General features: G+C 43.3%; 3 protein-coding genes across 3 annotated transcripts in view; all 3 read right to left on the bottom strand.

Moving 5' to 3' along the window:
* The window catches only part of CPH32 (cuticular protein hypothetical 32), a gene marked incomplete in the record, with an annotated part of 6,097 nt that extends 5,647 nt beyond the window's left edge, over positions 1-450 (bottom strand). Inside the window, 2 exon segments of the mRNA XM_013306653.1 lie at positions 127-206; positions 332-450. Of these exon segments, the coding sequence (XP_013162107.1) occupies positions 127-206; positions 332-343 (92 nt within the window).
* A 3,446-nt stretch (positions 451-3,896) lies between these two features.
* LOC106113671 (extensin) lies at positions 3,897-6,311 on the bottom strand. The gene is made up of 2 exons (XM_013306523.1): positions 6,250-6,311; positions 3,897-6,149 (listed from the first exon to the last, which is right to left on the bottom strand). The coding sequence occupies exons 1-2, from the start codon at positions 6,262-6,264 to the stop codon at positions 4,062-4,064; spliced, it is 2,103 nt and encodes a 700-aa protein (XP_013161977.1). The 5' UTR covers positions 6,265-6,311; the 3' UTR covers positions 3,897-4,061.
* Positions 6,312-9,807: 3,496 nt separating this feature from the next.
* On the bottom strand, positions 9,808-12,009 carry LOC106113609 (proline-, glutamic acid- and leucine-rich protein 1-like). The gene has a single exon (XM_013306443.1). It carries the CDS (start codon positions 12,007-12,009, stop codon positions 9,808-9,810), a length of 2,202 nt encoding a protein of 733 aa, XP_013161897.1.
* Positions 12,010-17,773: the final 5,764 nt, after the last annotated feature.

Below are 17,773 nucleotides of genomic sequence, written 5' to 3'. Positions count from 1 at the left end.
ACGGGAGCCGAGACTACGTGTCCGCTGTAGCCTCCGTACCCGAGACCCTGACCCCCGTAACCGAGGCTATGGCCCCCGTAGCCGAGATTGTAGCCTCCGTAGCCTATGCTGTGACCTCCATAGCCAAGGCCAAGTAGACCGCGCTTCTCATTCTTCTTCTCCTCTTCTGCGCCGTACACTGCGGCGACCAGGACTAACAAACACACCTGGAAATAGAAAAAAGGTATTATTAGGTATCGATAGAAAAGCTCTCATACAATCCGAATGAGTCAGGAGAATGTAGTTGAATGGTAGTTGTATGATGTAAGACAATGAACAATAGTTGACTTACGATAGCCTTCATGTTGCAGGAGTAGGTATTGCTGTGCCGGGGTGAGCAGGACACTGGATGCAGAGTCGGCGCTCGCGCAGCTTATATACGCCGGCAGTCGCAAGCGGGCGCGCAGCCCCTCTTCGCGGCGGGTGGCAGCGTCGGGGTGGATGCTACACCTTTCATTAACTCAATGACACAAGGCTCGAATGAAATTGTTTTCATAACAAACAGCACCTTCACGCAGTTAAGTCAAGTTACATTATTAAAAACACTATAATAATGTAAGAACGTATGAAATGGTACAACTGTGTGTGTACAGTGGTAGACATTGTTTTAGTCAGTAGTTACTTCGTTTATTTTTTTGATGATGAGATTTTTTGTAGTCTCTTTATCTTTATGCAGTTCATTGCAAAGACCTATATTCTACCTTTTTATTTCCTTTATATTCACACATTACTATCTGTCGCCCGCGACTGCGTCTGCACGGATTGAAAAAAACTTAATAACTACCTATGTGTTCTTTTAGACTATATTCTACGTATATGCCAAATTAAAGTGATATACATGCAGCTGTTCCGGAGATACCTTCAAACGAACATCCATCCAACCATCTTTACATTCGCATTTATAATAGTAAATAATATAATATAAAATAAGATTGTGTATTCATCTTTATTTGAATGTATTGGGTGGTAAGATGTCCTTCAACAACATCCTTTATAAACAACATATTTTTGATGCAGAGTTTAAAAATATCAAATTTAAAATAAGAGTTTGCAGATTTAATAAAATAATTCTCTCAGATGTACGAGTATAAGTTATTAAGTACACTATTATCTATACGAGTATCTCTGAGTGCGATGAGTGGTTAGAGTTTGTCAAAGTTTTGCATCGTGTATATTATTGCTAAACGGATGTAGTAGGCGCTACGCAACACTTTCTGACAATTTTTCTATCTGAGGCGACGATAAATTGACGATCATCATAACTTAAATAAACAATATTTGAATAAACTTCATTAACTTGGACTCAAGTAGGTAAGATGGTGAGAAGCGAATTTTAATATATTTTACGCTTGAAACTTGAAACTTGCATAATTCTTTATCTGTACATAAATATATGTTATATGTTGTGATATGTTTATATTTATCATTTAAACCGATTACGTTGAAGAATTATGAAAGTTAAATTGTTGGTTAAAACATTAAATTAAGGTTTATAAACTGATTGCGCAACACTTTGTGTTCTGTTAATTTGCGATAAAATTGCAACGAACAGTCGCTTTGATATACTTATTATATACATATTGAATTTAGTAAATTGGTGCCCATAATGTCATATGCAGTGCGGTGAGTACACGACACGAGACGAGGCGAGGTGTGGTGAGGGGAACACGCCCCCGGCCGCTGCCCCGGCGGCCGCCGCGGCTGATCTGTTTGATAATTACTATAAATAATGCCGCAACACTCAAGTAAATGCAAGCCGCTTGTGAAATACTTTTTAACAAGAGCACGCGGACACTGCGCTGTGAAAGTAGGATTATATCGTATTGCAATTATACGCGGCGACTTGTTTTGCCTCAATTCATCATAATCATATTCCATATTTTTAAAATCCTACAGAATTAATTAAAATGTTTACAAAATTTGTTGCGTAAGGTGTTTCGGGAAAATAAAAACAAATAACCTGTGTAAGTGCAGGTGCAGAACGAACATGAGGAATATTCCTAGTTTATACTAAGTCATTGATATAATTTAATACCTCGCGGCTTCTCTCTTTGTGGAAAAGTGATATAAGAATTACTTATTAACCTAAAGTAATAAAATTCGTTTGCATTTGTGACAGCAGTTATACAAATTATAACAAACAATTAACATAGTAATCAACAAAGGTATCGCAGTCAGTTCTGTGAGCTGTGTGTAGGCTTGGCTCATTGATTAAGAAGTCAAAGCTCGCTGCTATGTTTTATTTTGAAACTTAAACATGAATCAATGACACGCTGTATGAGTACGCTCGCTCTATGACGTACGCTGATATACATACATAATGCATAGTGTGTGTGTGTGTGTGTGTGAGATCTAACTGTAAATATTATCTTTCTCATCCTAAGACATACATACATACATATAATGTTATTTAAATTAAAAAGAATTAATTTGGTTGCAAGTTGATCGCATTATTTTAGCATATTTTGAAATAACACTTAAATCAGTAGCAGATAAAGTATGTTTCACAATTTTTGCGACTGTTCATTAAGGTATTTCAACTTTTGCGACTTATTTAAAAAGTGGTTAATTTCCAAACTCGTGCGGAGCTCAGACCTGTTTTGTTTTGTAAATAAGTTTACAAGTATTTTGCGTGTACTTTATGTAAATTTTGCTATACAATATCTAACTTCAAAGATTTGTACGAGTATATTACATGGGCTGTAGTTTTCAAGCGAGAAACAAACGTCAAACCAATGTTATACATATAAACCTTTTTTTAAATATTATTCGGATACCCCAATTACCATGGTTTTCTAACATCAAAATCTGTGTATAAGATGTATCGTCATCCATGTCATTATCTTTAACAAAAAAGAGCTAGTAGTATGTTTTAAAAAGAGATTTTGGAATCAGAAACCCACGATTTCAAAATAAACAAACAACTGCGTTACATGTAAACCAAACCGCGTTATCAAATATTTTATGAAGTTGTGATCATACTCTGAGATATTATAAAAGTTCATCGAGATTTCGTGTTTGTGTTGATACATTAGATTCCAACATTTTAATGACATTATTACGGAATTGTCAATCAGGGATCACTTCCTGAGTGTTACCTGATATCATGTGAGGTGAGGTGATGTATCACATTGCAGCGGCGCATTCGTTGCACAATGTAGTTCTCAGTGGCCAGTGTGTCCATCCAGTCCGCATACATACAATCGTGTTCTTCCTACATTACAATACTAAGTAGATACTTGATAAGAAAGGAAGTAACAAATTTTGCTTTGAATTAATTCACAGGCGTTACATTTATTTATTAAATTAATTATTCCAATAGCTGCGCGATTTTCTAGTAAATATATAGAGTATACAAAAAGTGAAAAAGTAAGTCCAGATATAAGTGAACAAAGCAAGCAAAGTACTTTAAAAAAGTCAACGACAACGCAAATTCTGGCGTCAAGGATAATCCAGGATCACTAATGTTCAACTTAGTACTTAGGTTTAAAAATAACGCAACCTACAATGCAGTTCCAATGTCAAATGATATTTCATGAATAATTGTTAAGCGCCTACATATTTCTGCTAGCAATGTTTCCGTAAGTGTTATGTGTTTATTTTTTAGTTAGGGGCAAACCTTGCGTGTCAGAAAGAAACTTTGCCTCAAATTAATATCGATTTCTAGCTTCGAACACTAATTTAGATTATCAATGAATACTTCTATTTTACTGTATTTAGTTATTTTTACTATTTTGAAGTTAATTAAATTATACAAAGCTCTTTTTTTAATTGTTTTATTAAAAAAAATATATAAATAATTAGTTCTAAAACTATGTTAATTAAATATCCAAGTAATTAGTATTATTAGGCAATATTTATACAAAACGTGGCACACTCTCAACGCTCACACATTCACAAACAATTATTTTGTCGACATTTTATCACTTTCAGCAAATGTTTTACACTCGCAATGGCCAGGTATACAACTAGCAAGGGCCAGCGCATTGCCATGATATCAAACAATGCCGGCTTAGGCGGCTCTACCGGAAGTGGTCGAGGGGCTCGTTGATGGGGGGCTGCAGGCCGAGCGGAATGTGGTTATGGAACTGCTGGCTGGGCTGCTGGCCCTCGTCGTCACGGCCCTCCAAGCCCTGCTGCGGCAGCCCGTATTCTGCCGCCGGCTGCTGACCCACCTGATACTCGTGGCCCTGCTGGGTAAACTGTTGGTCGTGTTGCGCGAATTGTTGATCGTGTTGCGCGAATTGTTGATCGTGTTGCGCGAATTGTTGATCGTGTTGCGCGAATTGCTGGTCGTGTTGCCCGAATTGTTGGTCATGTTGAGCGAATTGCTGATCGTGTTGACCATATTGTTGATCATGTTGCGTAAATTGCTGGTCGTTCTGGCTGAACTGTTGGTCGTGTTGCCCGAATTGTTGATCGCTCTGGCCGAACTGTTGATCGTTCGGGCCGAACTGTTGGTCATGTTGTCCAAATTGTTGGTCGTTTTGGCCAAACTGTTGGTAGTGCTGAGCATATTGCTGATCCTGCGGAATAAATTGTTGATCGTTGTGCCCAAACTGCTGCCCGTGTTGGAGAAATTGCTGGTCGTTGTGAATATATTGCTGGTCATTGGGGATGTATTGCTGATCGTGGGGCGCGTACTCTTGGCCGTGATACGAGTAGTCGGTGTTTTGTTGTGGGAAGTCTCGATTGGGCACGCCGTACTCGTGTCCGGGCTGCGGCGAGGCGTACTGGTGGTGGAGCTGATGCTGCCCGTACTGCGCCTGTTCCAGTTGCTGCTGGATGTGGTGCTGCAACTGGTCATGCAGATCACTGTACTGGCCGTCACCCGTGTGCTGCTCGTACACTTGAGTCCCCTGCTCCTGTGTAAACTGGGGGTGGGTTTGGGGTTGCGCAAAATGCGCTTCCGGAGTGTGAGTCGGACTAAAGTCATGAGCCTGCGGAGTAACGGGCGACCAGCCTTCGTGGTCTAAAGTGGTCGACGGCTGAGTGGGCTGCAGGTGAACTGCAGGTTGAGGAAGGGCCGGCTGCAGCTGCAAGGCTGGGGCGGGCAGGGCCGGTTGCGCGGGATGCAGTAAGGCGGGCGACGGAGCAACCGCGACATTTGTGGAGTGTTGTACTACGCCACCCTGGGGTAGCAAGTGGAACTGGGGAACTTGAGGTCTTTCCAATAGAACTTGAGGTCTCTCTAGCAAAACTTGGGGTCTATTTAACAATACTTGCCCAACACCTTGAACACCCGTCGCCGCTGGCGCTAAAGGTAAGAGGGGAGACTGATAATTAAAGAAAGGATACCTGGGGTAGGTGGCAAACACTGAAGTCTGCACCGCCCCGCCATGCCGTAACACGTATGGGAATTGGTGCGCATATTGAAACAGGGGGGAGGGAGACAGCTGCGGGGCAGCTGCGGTAAGCAAAGGTTTTAGATGAAGATGATTAGGAGGAAGTATGTGAATTGGTGGTGGGGCAACGGGCGCCGGCGGCACGGGGAGAGCCGGCGCCGGATGAATTAGAACCGGTGTCGCCGCATGACCTATGGTAGCGGTGGGCTGGGCTATCGGGACGAAAGGCGCCGCCGGGAGTGCAGCCGGCACCGGCAATGGGGCGGGCGCCGGAACCGGAACGGGAACTGGGGCGGGAGCGGGGACCGGTACCGGTACAGGGGCGGGAGCCGGAGCCACCGGGACCACCGGCACCACTGGCCTCGGGGACACGTGATGGTGATGATGATGGAAATGATGGTCCGGCTTCGACACTACCACAGATTTTGTCGAATGAGGGAATTTAATGCCGTAATGAGGGTGCGCAACTGGCACCCTGTGACCGAGGGATAGCGGGTACCGTGGCACCACCGGGTTAGTGAGCGGGACCTTGATTGTGGCGACGGCGGCCGTCGGAGGGTAGGTCACCACCAACGGCTTAACGACGGAGTGAGATACCCGGGGAATATCGTATCCTAACTTAAATGGCGGCACAGCGGTGAGGACACCGCGCTTGTGGTGCCTGGCCTTGTCCACCAGACTCCCCAGCAGCTTTGCCTTGGCCGCCTTCAGGTGCACGAGGTCCCCGTGTGCGGCGCACAGGCAGGTGCACAGCACTAGCGCGATCTGAAATACACCACGATCTTTAGTACCAGAGTACCGCTACCGCACATCGGATCACTGAGGAGTTCACTGCATGAACTGCACCGCACCACACGATACTTACTGCAGTGTACTTCATGTCGGCGGCCGGCCGGTCGGCGCGACGCTCATTCAGAAACCAGAAGCTCAGAGGGTGCGTACCTCTACTTATAACATTGAAGATGTCACATTAGTATGTAGCCGGCGTCCGAGTTTCACCCGGCTGCGGCCGGACGCCGCCGTCGCGGCCCGCACTCTTCCGCGGCTTTCCACGATGCCTAAATGTATGCCTCTATCAAAGTAATTGAACCGACATTTGCAACAACAAAAGTGAGTCGTATGCCGTTGCAATAGAGCACGCATTAGGTAGTGCGGTGGCGGCGGGCGAAGCGGCGGGCGGAGCGGCGGGTGCACGTGGACGCTGCCGTCACTCCCGTAACCCGCACGTAACAATGCATACCGATCGATTAAGAAACGTAATCGAGTGAAAATTGTACCAATTGCGACAGGGCCGTATTCAATTTATGTACAATTAAAATTTTATAAATTACACCTGATCGGCAACTAAAACATTCTGAAAGAAATTTCTTTGTGAATATTGAGATTTTATTGCGATTTTTTTGAGTCCATTGATTTATTATTAGGTGAATACATAACCTTCTTCTTTTTGAAGTCGGCTAAAAATCGGTGCACGAAAATGAAGGTCGAAATCGTCAGTTTGCCTTTTTTTTTGTAAGTCGTTTTGCATTTTAATAGCCTAATATTCAGTGAGGCCTCTTTTAAAATGGCAATATTTAAGTATACACAGCAGTAATCGGGTCGATAAATTTATGTTTTATACTAAAAAAAGGTATTAGCTCATCAAACTTCATGTTTTATCTATTCCAAACGTAAAGAAAATTGGTTCCATTCTGAATATTTATATTTACCTACTTTGGTATAATTATATATGTGAAAATTTTGATGTATTCCGTGTTGTCTATACAGGTACGTGACTAGATAATAGCGGGTGAGTGAGTCCGTCCCTGCGACATGACATCGACATGCGCGGGGCGCGCGGTTACCAAATATACCGGCACTTTCGTCCGCTCTCACTATCGTTGCTCTGTCCCGAACGACACGCCGCCACTAAACCTTTATGTTTTCCAAATCATCTGAAATGTTAGTATAATACTGGATACTTTACTGCCTACACCACACACACATATGTACATCAGGACGTGGAGCATCTGTGTGTGCAAAATGTTGGTATAAGGACAAGGTCAATTGTATAATGCATATTATTGATTGTTTTCTACGATATGTTTGCCATCGCGTTATGGTCGGTGCACGTGCGTCTGCAGTGCGGTCACGCGCGGGGCGCGGTGCTGTAGCCGTCGGCCGAGGAACTGCGGGCCGCAGTGTCGCAAGCCCTGCACTGTCGCTGGGAATTACAACCTAACTTTACTTTCTGATCAGTTGATTTTTAAAAAGTCGTTACGTTAACACCATGATACATGCTTACGTAAGAAGTGCGCTTTGTTGTTTAAGAATTCAATAATGCACCATATGTGTCGACGTCAATGTCTTTAGTTGATATGGGTTAGATGTTATCCCCAGCATGGACCACTTCATTAATGATAAAGGGGTCACTGGAAGTCTCACCCGGCATCGCGCAGATCCGTGACATTGTAGTGCGCGGGTCGTGTGCGTGTCGCTTTACGTGCTGACCATATTGCGAGTAACAGTGAAAGTATTTGTTATTCATACTCCGTCCTCTCCTAGAGGTATATTAATATTTGTTGTTTGACATTGCACTACTGTATATATGCGTAGATGATGTTTGCTCGGGGATTACAAAGGATTAGCTCGTAACAAACAGATGAGAGGTTTTCTTTGATGAATATAAATCGCCTTAAATAAGTTGCTTATGTAAACACCATGACGACTGCAGGAGTTTGTAATGATGTGACGTGACGTGAACTCCAGAACAGACGCAGCCTACTTCGCTGCAGTCTACTTCTGCCCTACTGGCCGCCGTAGCTTGGCGCTGCGCCAGGCGTTGCTTGTGTGATCGTGTGAACAGTCGTTGCGATATGTCAGTACGCGCCCTACTTGTAGCTTGGTTTGTTGCTCCAGATATCTCTGACTCGACCTTCATGTGAAAAAATAACGATACTATGTCATATCACGATATACTTGAGATTAATGATACTGAGATTTGAACATAACTTATAACACTTCTGTTTAACTTGTAAACATTAAAATAGGTAGGTATTTATTTTAACATCTAATGTTTTTAATTCTGTTTACGAACCGAAGTAGGACAATTGTTTTTTATTAGTTCGATAAGACGATTTGCCTTTACTATTGATTCATTTCAGTCGGTCCAACTTTTACTTTAGTGGGTTTTTATTTTGTCTGTTGTTGCACAGAGATGTTGTAGAAGCAACTATTGAGAAAGCTGCATTTGTTTACGACAGCTGTAATTTATCTATGGACATTGATAGTGGTGAGGGGAGCGGGAGGGCGGGGGCGGGGGTCGGGGGGGTTGCGACAGCTCCACGCGCACGCGTTGAAGTCTTTCAATGTGATTTCATTTCTTCACGTGTCACGGTAACATAGCATAATTAAAGATTTGACTCCTTAGCTAAGTTAGCTAAACCTAGCTAAGTATTATCATTGATTTGTAACAAGCGCAGATACGTAGGATTAATGTTTGTTTACTTAATTTTTGTGCATCGATTCGAAAGAATGAATTAAAAGAAACCTACTTAAATGTGTCGCCAGCGACGCAAGAAACTCTTGTTGTCGGCTTTACATTGCCACCCTGGTGGCCTGCAGTCTGCAGACGATTCGCTGCGATCTCAAAGCTACGTAGAAATTAGGTCCAAAATAAAAAAAAAACATTAAACCAAATTTAATTTCTTTTCATACAGAAATGAAACAGTTTCTCTGTTGTAAATCTTTTGGTTGTGCTATGGTTTTATTATCACGTTAAAATAGTTCGGTTAAGAGATCTCACAATCTACCAAATGACTTATAAGATTGAGGATTTTATTAAAATATTCACTCAACTAACCATATCAAATTAACTGAGTGATTAAAAGACAAAGTAAACTCCTCGACAGTTGAGGATGTCGCCGAGCGCAGCAGTTCTTGCAGTAGCCGCAGTCAGCGGCCAGTCGGCAGTCGGCAGTGGGTAGCGTACAGTCAGCAGCAAGCGGCGCAGCGGCCGCACAGCTCTGATTTCAATACAACGTGCAGACCTTCACCCAGTTGCGGACAGACGCTGTCATTGCTCGATGTCAAATCGAATTTCACGCGTCGCCGGCCATCGATTCGAAGCCGCGCTAAAACTAATAATGAAACCAGAGTTTTACGAAACGCTTTATTAAGAAACTTAAATACAATATTCTTAGACTAAAGTATAAAAATATGAATACTTTCTCGGCGCGTACGACCTGACCTAACTAAATACATTATAACTAAAACATGACAGGCGAGCGAGGCAACACCGGTGCTCCACGACCGGCGCGCTCGTGCCCAAGTGAGGAGGTACAGACTTTGTATAAGTACCTGCGTCCCTGGGGGTGAGAAGTGAAATAAATAATGTGTATGGCGGATGCTCGCGGGACATGGAGCGGGGCGAGGACGGAGCGGATCACGCCTTGCCGATCTTGGTGGTTTTCTTCTTGACGGAAGCGACGTGCGGGTGTGGGTCGTCGACCTGAACGTTGGTGGCGCGTACGTAGTTGTTCTGGAAGCCGGTCTCGTGTACGCGCGCGTTGGGGCCCAGCCGGTCGGTGCGCTCGCGCTCGTCGGCGCGCCCGCTGTCATCGGCGCGTCCAGTCTCCTCCGCGCTCTCCGCCTCCCGCGCCTCGTCCGAGCGCTCTTTGTCGTCGGTCGCCCCCGAATCGTCGGCGCGCTCGGAGCTGTCAGCCCGATACCTGTCGCCCGATCTTTCGTCTTCCGCGACCCTTTCCGGATCCTCTCGAATTCTTTCGTGATCATCTAAAAAGTATCCCGTTTCCGGCCCTTCCTCCAGGCGAGCGAACTCGGCGTATTTCGTCGGCGGAGGAACTGTTAGCCCTCTAAAAAACTTTTCTTCGTCAGAAATTGAAAGTTTGTTTCCGTAGTAATCGTAGTCCCCAGCGGTATAGGGTTCTTCGCGGGCCGCGCGTTTGTCCCGGCGCTGCTTGCGACGTTTCCGCCGGGCGGGACGCTGGGTGCGCTCGGTCCACGCACTGTCTTCGCCCTCAGTATCGGCGTCGGCGTCCTCGTCGTGTTCCGTGGACCTGTCGCGCGCGGCTCTTTCCTCGTAGTGGTCCCTGTGGTCCAGGTACTCGTCATGCTGCGGTCTCTCGCGGTTCAATTTTTTCGGGCGTCTCTCTTTGTAAATGGGTGGCACTCGCACAGTGACGGTGTCGATCTGTCCGGGGTTGTGCTCAGTGGGCGGAAGCACCCGCGGCCTCAGCGGACGCTTCGGGTCCTCGGTGGTCGTGGTGGATTCTGCCTCCTCCTCGGCCTCGGCCTCCGCCGGGGGAGACGTTTTTGGCTTCGCCCTCGGTCGCTCCCGTTTAAGGCTCTGATGCGATTCGTCATCGTCACGTCTCCGGATCAGATCGGCAAGGCCGCGGTCGCCAAAGTGTACGTTGCGATAGTCGTTCGCCGGCAGCTTCTTCTTGCCCCGTTTTTTCGGTTCCCAAAACTTGTCGACGGCGTCGCTGAAGTCGCTCACGGCCTTGGTTCTGTCGCGAGACTCCTGCACGTCTTCGTAGTCATCGTCAGGCAGTTGTTGCAGTTCCTCGTAATCGTATACAAGGTACTCATCTTCGAGAGGTAGCCGTTGCGCGTTCAGGTGTTGGGCGTCGAGGGCATCCACTTTCTGAGGGACTCCGTTTCGGACGACAAACGCGTCGACGTAGACCCGGGGCTTCCTCGCCTGTGCCGGCGGCAGGCGGGCGGCGCGCGGCTCGATGGCGACCGGCGCAACCTGCTCCTGCTCTTGTTCTTGTTCCAGTTCCTGTTCCTCGGTCTGTTCATCCGCGGGCGCGGAGACGGCGGCAGCCCCGGCCGGGGCTCTGTTGAAATTGAAATGCAAACGGAAGTTAGAGGTAATAGTTTCTAGATTATCGGCTTTCGGTGCAGAAGGGCGCGGAGCCGGTGTGGTGGCGGGTGCGCAGGGCGCCGCGGTCGATGGGTTGGCGCGGGGCTGGGCACAGGGTGGCGGCGAAGGCGGCGGAGGTGGCGGCGGCGACGGCCGAGGCCGGGGCCTGCGTCTCGGAGCCGCCCGGGGCTTTGGGCACGGCGGTGCCGCCCTGGGGCGGGGGGCCGCGGTGGTTGGTGCCTGGGCACGACAGGGCGGAGGCGCTGCGGCCCTGGGCGTGCCGCAGGGTGCTGTAGCGGGCGCGGGCGCCGGAGCCGGCGCGGGCGTGGCAGCCTGCAGCGGCAAGTCTATTCCGGGGACGGGAGCGAGCGGCGGCGGGAAAGCCACTTCTTGGGGTTTTCTCGCGACACTGTATCCCAAAACATCGGCCAATCCTCTGAACACTATATCTCCGAAGGTACGTTTCTTCCTCACGACGGGCTCGTGGTCGCCGTCTGCGAGGGTCTCGTTGGCAGCATCAAGAAGCGTGTCATTGCTGGCGATCAATATAACCGATGTCCCGTTGCTGACGTCAACAACGGTGGCGTTGATAGCGGAGTCGTCGGTGTCCTGCGCGAGCGCGGGCAGGAGCGCGGGCAGCAGCAGCAGCAGCAGAGGCAGCAGCGGCGGCCGCGGCATGGCGCAGCGAGTGTCACGCGGGAGCGGCGCACGCGCAGTTTTGTCCGGCTGCCAGTTGCCCAAACCGTCACGCTTCATCGCGCGCCGAATTATTTATATTATGATATTTCAGTCTGAACATTTTGCATTTTCAATATATTTAGCCAAGCTTTTGTTTAGGCGTGGTTTACCTTCGTCGAGATAACAATAAAGATGGTTAAAGTATTACATCAGAAATTACAGCAGTCCCGATGTTTGTCACCAAATCTTGCAAATTAAATTTGATCCACTTACCGATTACCAATTAAATATAGTAAAATGCAATTTTATGGTGACACCATGTCATGCTCATCTGATGTAGGAGTTAAACATGGCCTTGAGAACTTTGCAATAAAACGAAAGATCGAACACCGAACTTAAGCTTGTTCTAATTGTCTTGATGACTTACTTTGCCTTTTTTTTGTTTTAGTTAACAATAACATTATAAAAATTGCTTAAAATAAGTATTTTTCTTTTACGACAACCTGCTAAGTCTTTGAACAAATAAAGTTTTATTGAATAAGCAAATTGGCATATTTCTTAAACATACAAAGAAAACACAAGTTCTTATATAATGTGTACAACAGATGATCGACTTCTACGTAAGTAGGTGAGTTGGACTTGCATACACACACAGTCCAGTCCAGGTTTGTGGCAGCAGCTGTGTGCAGCAGAACAGCGCATTGTCGGTGTGCACATACCGTATCCATCTGTCCATACATATTCCTTGTATGTAAAGGAGAGGAATTAAAGTTAAATATTAAAACTAAATTTTCATACAACACTTTCATGGTAAGTAGTTATGATTGAGAAATTACTAAGCGTTTAATGTATTATATTTTAAATTTTCAAAAGAGAAGAATAAGTAAAGTAGAAGGTAGTTACGTAGGTTGCAAGCTGGCAGCACTGGTCATGCTGCAGCGACCTACATTTGAAGCCTATTTAATCATTAACGTTCTCCGCGTAACAATAAATGAACGCAAGCTTATTTCAATATCACTTTTAATTAATTTCCGTAACTCAGGTCTCTGTCATTGCCCTCATTATACGGTGATGTGGTTATTTTATTTTTATTTTGTTATGATTTGCAAACAAAATCGTTACACAGATATTGAAATATTTTCTTTATAACTTGACTTTCAAAACTAGTTTTCAAAAGCAAAGGTTATAAAATGGTAGGAAGAGAAATAGGACTAAGATTAGTCTTACGAAACGCACACACAACAGTCTGACAACGCAGAATCACGTGTCTGAAACATAAGTAATTCATGTAGTATTGAGTAGTGATATTGGTTGGTATTGCACCGGACGCTCGGCTCATTCGTGTAACAGATGTTGTTACAGACGTATAACACTTTTATACTCTGTCATTCATGCATATATTTTATATGTCATATTGTTACTATTTCATTATTTTGTTTATCTTTCGGCATATATTATATATAAGTAGTGGTGGTGGCACAGAGTCGCCCGGTTTTTAGTAAGGGAAAAAGTATCTAAGATGCTTTTCATACATTCGATGTCATAAGTAAAATTTTCATTTAAACAGATACATGAGAAGTGCGTTGTACCGCTCTATATTTCATTGAGGAATGGAAAGGCTTAACGCGCACCTACACTTGTTTTTTTTCTTTTGTGTCCAAAGAAAACGCCAGAAGAAACAGAACATTGGGCAAGCGAGGTGTCAAGGCTCCACAAATTGATTAGCACGCGGGGCTGTGGGGCTGTTTGTGACCCCCTCCCCCTCCCCCGCCCGCCGCCGGCCTGACACTGGCACTGATCGCTGAAACTAATACAGCCTGAAAAATATATTAAGAACTAGAAATTAAAGTAAATGATTGTCAGTACTATTGTTTAAAAATTACAGAACAATATTGTAACTGCTTGAACTCGCATTTGCCGCCTGCAAGAATGCTTCTACCACTGATTCCGCAAACATCTAGTACGCAGAGAACTATAGCTCCAGGTAAATAATCAGCCAGAAGATTGTCAGCACCACCTCTAACAACGAGTTCGAGCAGATTAAGCGCAACACAAGCGGAACTAACAACAAGGAAACTTTCTCGTTTTATACATGATTATTGTACATTTACATCACAGCGATCCTACGAATTCATAAAATGTCTGAACATGTTAATATCAAAATATGCAGGTAACTAAACAAGACATTGATAATTTGTTGTGTTGAAAAAATCTTTGGCCTCTAAAATGTTTACTGTATAGTTGTAATTCATTACAATAATTATCTAAATTAAGAAATCGCATTCAATGCCATTTCACGCTTTATTATATACTTACCTAGTTTCGTAACAAAATACAGTGACACATCAGCCATCCAGTTTCATCGTCTGATGTCGCTGCTTACATTAGAACTAAATTTTTATTTTTACAAGTTAATGTTATGTATTTAGTGACAAAGGAGTAGTTTTATACATTTTGAACGTAATTTAAATTTCTTGTTTCAGTTCTTTTCACTTTTACGACATCTTTTGGATATAGCGAAAATTATTAAACTAGGATTTAAAGTAAAAAAAAAAGGACTGGTTTTAGTTTCAAAAGTCGTTCATAGATGGCGCTTCTCTATTTTTCAAGTGTTAACATTCAAAATAATATAATTCAGTTAACATTGCTTATAAGATACTTTGAAAACATCATTTTATCATAACCCATTATAATATTAATATTCATTTCGTTAGAACATCTTGTGTCATTTGATATGATTGCTCTGCTTTTCTAAAATATCCTTTTTATAACTAGATGGCGCTATTCAGATATTGTATTTTATTTTAAATACGGTGATTATTTCAACTATGAGTAGTAGTGGTCGTAAGTTTTTGTTATTTGTTTCGTTAAAAAAATAATTAGACATATGCTAAAAAAAAGATATACTAAAAATAATGTAATATAAATTTTGCAACTAACGCTATTTCTACATATATTAAGTTCGAAAACTGTTGAACTGCGTTTAACTGAATGTGTATAAGCAGATATGCGGCGATAAGTTGCGGGTCTCAGATAGAGGCTGAGATGGTGAGGCGGCGGCGGAGGTGGTGCATGAGTCAAGAAGGTTGTGTTTGCGAAGCACCAGCTGACACAACAAGCACGCTGTGAGCAGTGTACAGTGACTCAGTCAGTCACACAAGCTGTTGGTACACACTGCGACACATGCACACACTCTGTTCATTTTCTTATACCACATCATAACATCTTGTCCTGTTCTAAGTAAACGATTAAAAAATATAAAGAGGAAATAATTTATGATATTATCACATAACATAATGCAAGGACCGTCGTCCCCAGCCGACACAAATGATGTTTGAGATGTCAATAATTGCTCGAGTGTAATGCATTAATTAACTTTAAATGCTTGCCGCTTACATAATTACATGTAAAGCAAATGAATAAAATAAAATATTAATTTGATTGTAAAAGTGTTATGTTATTATTTATTTTTTGCATCTGTAGACCAAAAGTCACTTTGTCACATAAATAGCAAACTATTTTTTTTTAAATAAATCTTTACCTTATTTAGATATAAGAAAGCTAAAGATCTGTTCGCGACCTCACACCCCGCGCGGAAAAATTGACCTCAGTTCGCTTTTTGTTCACATCGGAAGCGGATACAACTCATCGGCGTCACGTAAACATCACAAATAACTTTCTTCGGCGATTTTCTGGATTATCATCGCGTCTTCGGTCGACGCAAAACTATATTACTCAAAATTGCATTACATCAGCTTTATCACCAGCGAGCAGAAAAATATCTTCGATGCGTCAAATTGGTACGTCGATACTATATGTACACTTTATATATAAATATGTTAAAAACTAGTGACAAGCGTCATTTGTACAATTCATTGCGAAACAAGAAATCACGTGCGAGCGCTGCTGTTAGTCAATGTTCAAATCCTTCTGTGAATCACTTTTGTTTCCAAGAAATAAACGAAATTAAAGAGAAAGTGGAAAAAATTGTTATAACAGGCGCCTCAGGCATTTATTTGAAATATGTTAACAAAAAAAAATATAAATCGGTGCGAAATAAAACAAAAGCGCTGGAAATACATTTTTTAATAATTTTTGTTACACTTTCTTACATTTATAATGCATTCAAACTTGTGAAATCTTTAAGCCTCTCTGCGTGATAATGTCAAAGTTGTGTTACTTTGTATCGACAGTGATAAAGATCGGTGCAGTGGTTACGGAGAAGTCCTCAAAAGGCGTCGTGCTGCGGTGGCGGTCGCGTTCTGTACAGTTACAAACCTGCTCCCAGCCGCGAGCAACATCACCGGGACGAGACGACATCGACAACTCGGACACGTGGGGAAAAAAGTAACTGCTTTCATTGTGCTCACACAGTTAAAATGCAATCTTTGTTATCTTGATTATAAATGAGAAATACAACATGTAATTCAAAATAACTAAATTATAAGAAGCAAGAATTAATCGGTTTCTCTTTTCGTAATTTAATTATATCGTGAAATAATTACGGTGTCTGTAAGGACATAAAAAAATTAATGATTAATTAAAATTAATGCGAATGTAAAAAGGAACGTAATTGTCGCAGCTGTCATTATATTCAGCGAGTAATGGCGGGCATTGATCGGTGTTGGTGTACGCTTGCTGTCAAAATCCGAAAGTCGCGCCAACATGGCGAATATATTTTTATAAATCGCCTTTTACTTTCACAGGGAGAGCATTATCAGCGAATATTGCCAAATGTGGAGTGAGCACTTTCATTGCTGTAAGTGCAGCGCCACCCCCCTACACACCCCCTCGCCCCGCGGACAATGGACTAACTTATCAAATTGTTCAAAACTCAGCAGTTAAGTTAAACGTTCGCACGTTTCGTTTCACACATTTACTGCTGAATTACATTAGATTGTAATTTCACTTGTAACTTTTTTGCTGCGTACATAATGTTTAAATCGAATTGAATTGCTTTATTGCTTGTCCACGACCCGCGCTTGCATTTTCAATTGTTGTTCGAAACGGAAACTTAGGTCGTAAAAAGTTCTGTACACAATACCTCAATACTAAAATTAACATTTTTTTTAGTTCTCTGGTGCACCTGTGATGGAGCATTGCTTTTTCTGTAAAAATGCTAAATTTAAAACAGCAGGGGAGAATAACGCAAACAACACCGCGGGCATATCATATCATATTGCAGAGTTTGGAGCGGCGGACCATCGGCGGCGGTGAAAGTGCTTTATCAGGCGAATATTTTCAAAATATTTGCAGTGAAATTGCAAACATTGAAAGGTAAAAAAAACTGGTTATGTATCGCGCTTCATCGCAAAGGAACCGGCGTTGGAAAGATGACTTCTCGACACTATAGCGAGGCGAGGGCGGGCGCGCGGGCAGGGGTTCCCACTGCTGCGCTGTCTTTACCGGAGGAGGTATCACTGATTTTCAGCTCCTTTGTCAGCAGCCGGCAGAATCGTCCTAAATCTATCTTATTCAATTGTATGCCTATGTTTTCTAATCTAAGCAAAACAAACTTAGGTAATTCATAGGTAATCGGTTGTTAATACTTCGATTTCATGTTTATTTTCAGTCAAATCGAGACGTAGTTCAACTCCTCCAAAGTAAGAAAAAGTCTCCAATATTTTCATTTCATATGTTGAACATGACTCAAGAAACATTACGTTATGTCATTGGCTCTCATTTTAATGTAAATTGGATCGAGAAAGTCACTTTTGATACAGCAGTTGTCGAATATACGTGCGTATATTATACTCGTATTCTTGCAACTTCATGTCGCATAATTATTGAAAGAAACTAAATATTGTCCAACTATTATAGCTGTCGGTCGAAACAAACAGAA

This window comes from Papilio xuthus, unplaced genomic scaffold (genome assembly GCF_000836235.2).
Source record: "Papilio xuthus unplaced genomic scaffold, Pxut_1.1 DF828177.1, whole genome shotgun sequence".
Classification (NCBI taxonomy): domain Eukaryota; kingdom Metazoa; phylum Arthropoda; class Insecta; order Lepidoptera; family Papilionidae; genus Papilio; species Papilio xuthus.
This window is presented reverse-complemented; position numbering and strand designations above follow the sequence as displayed.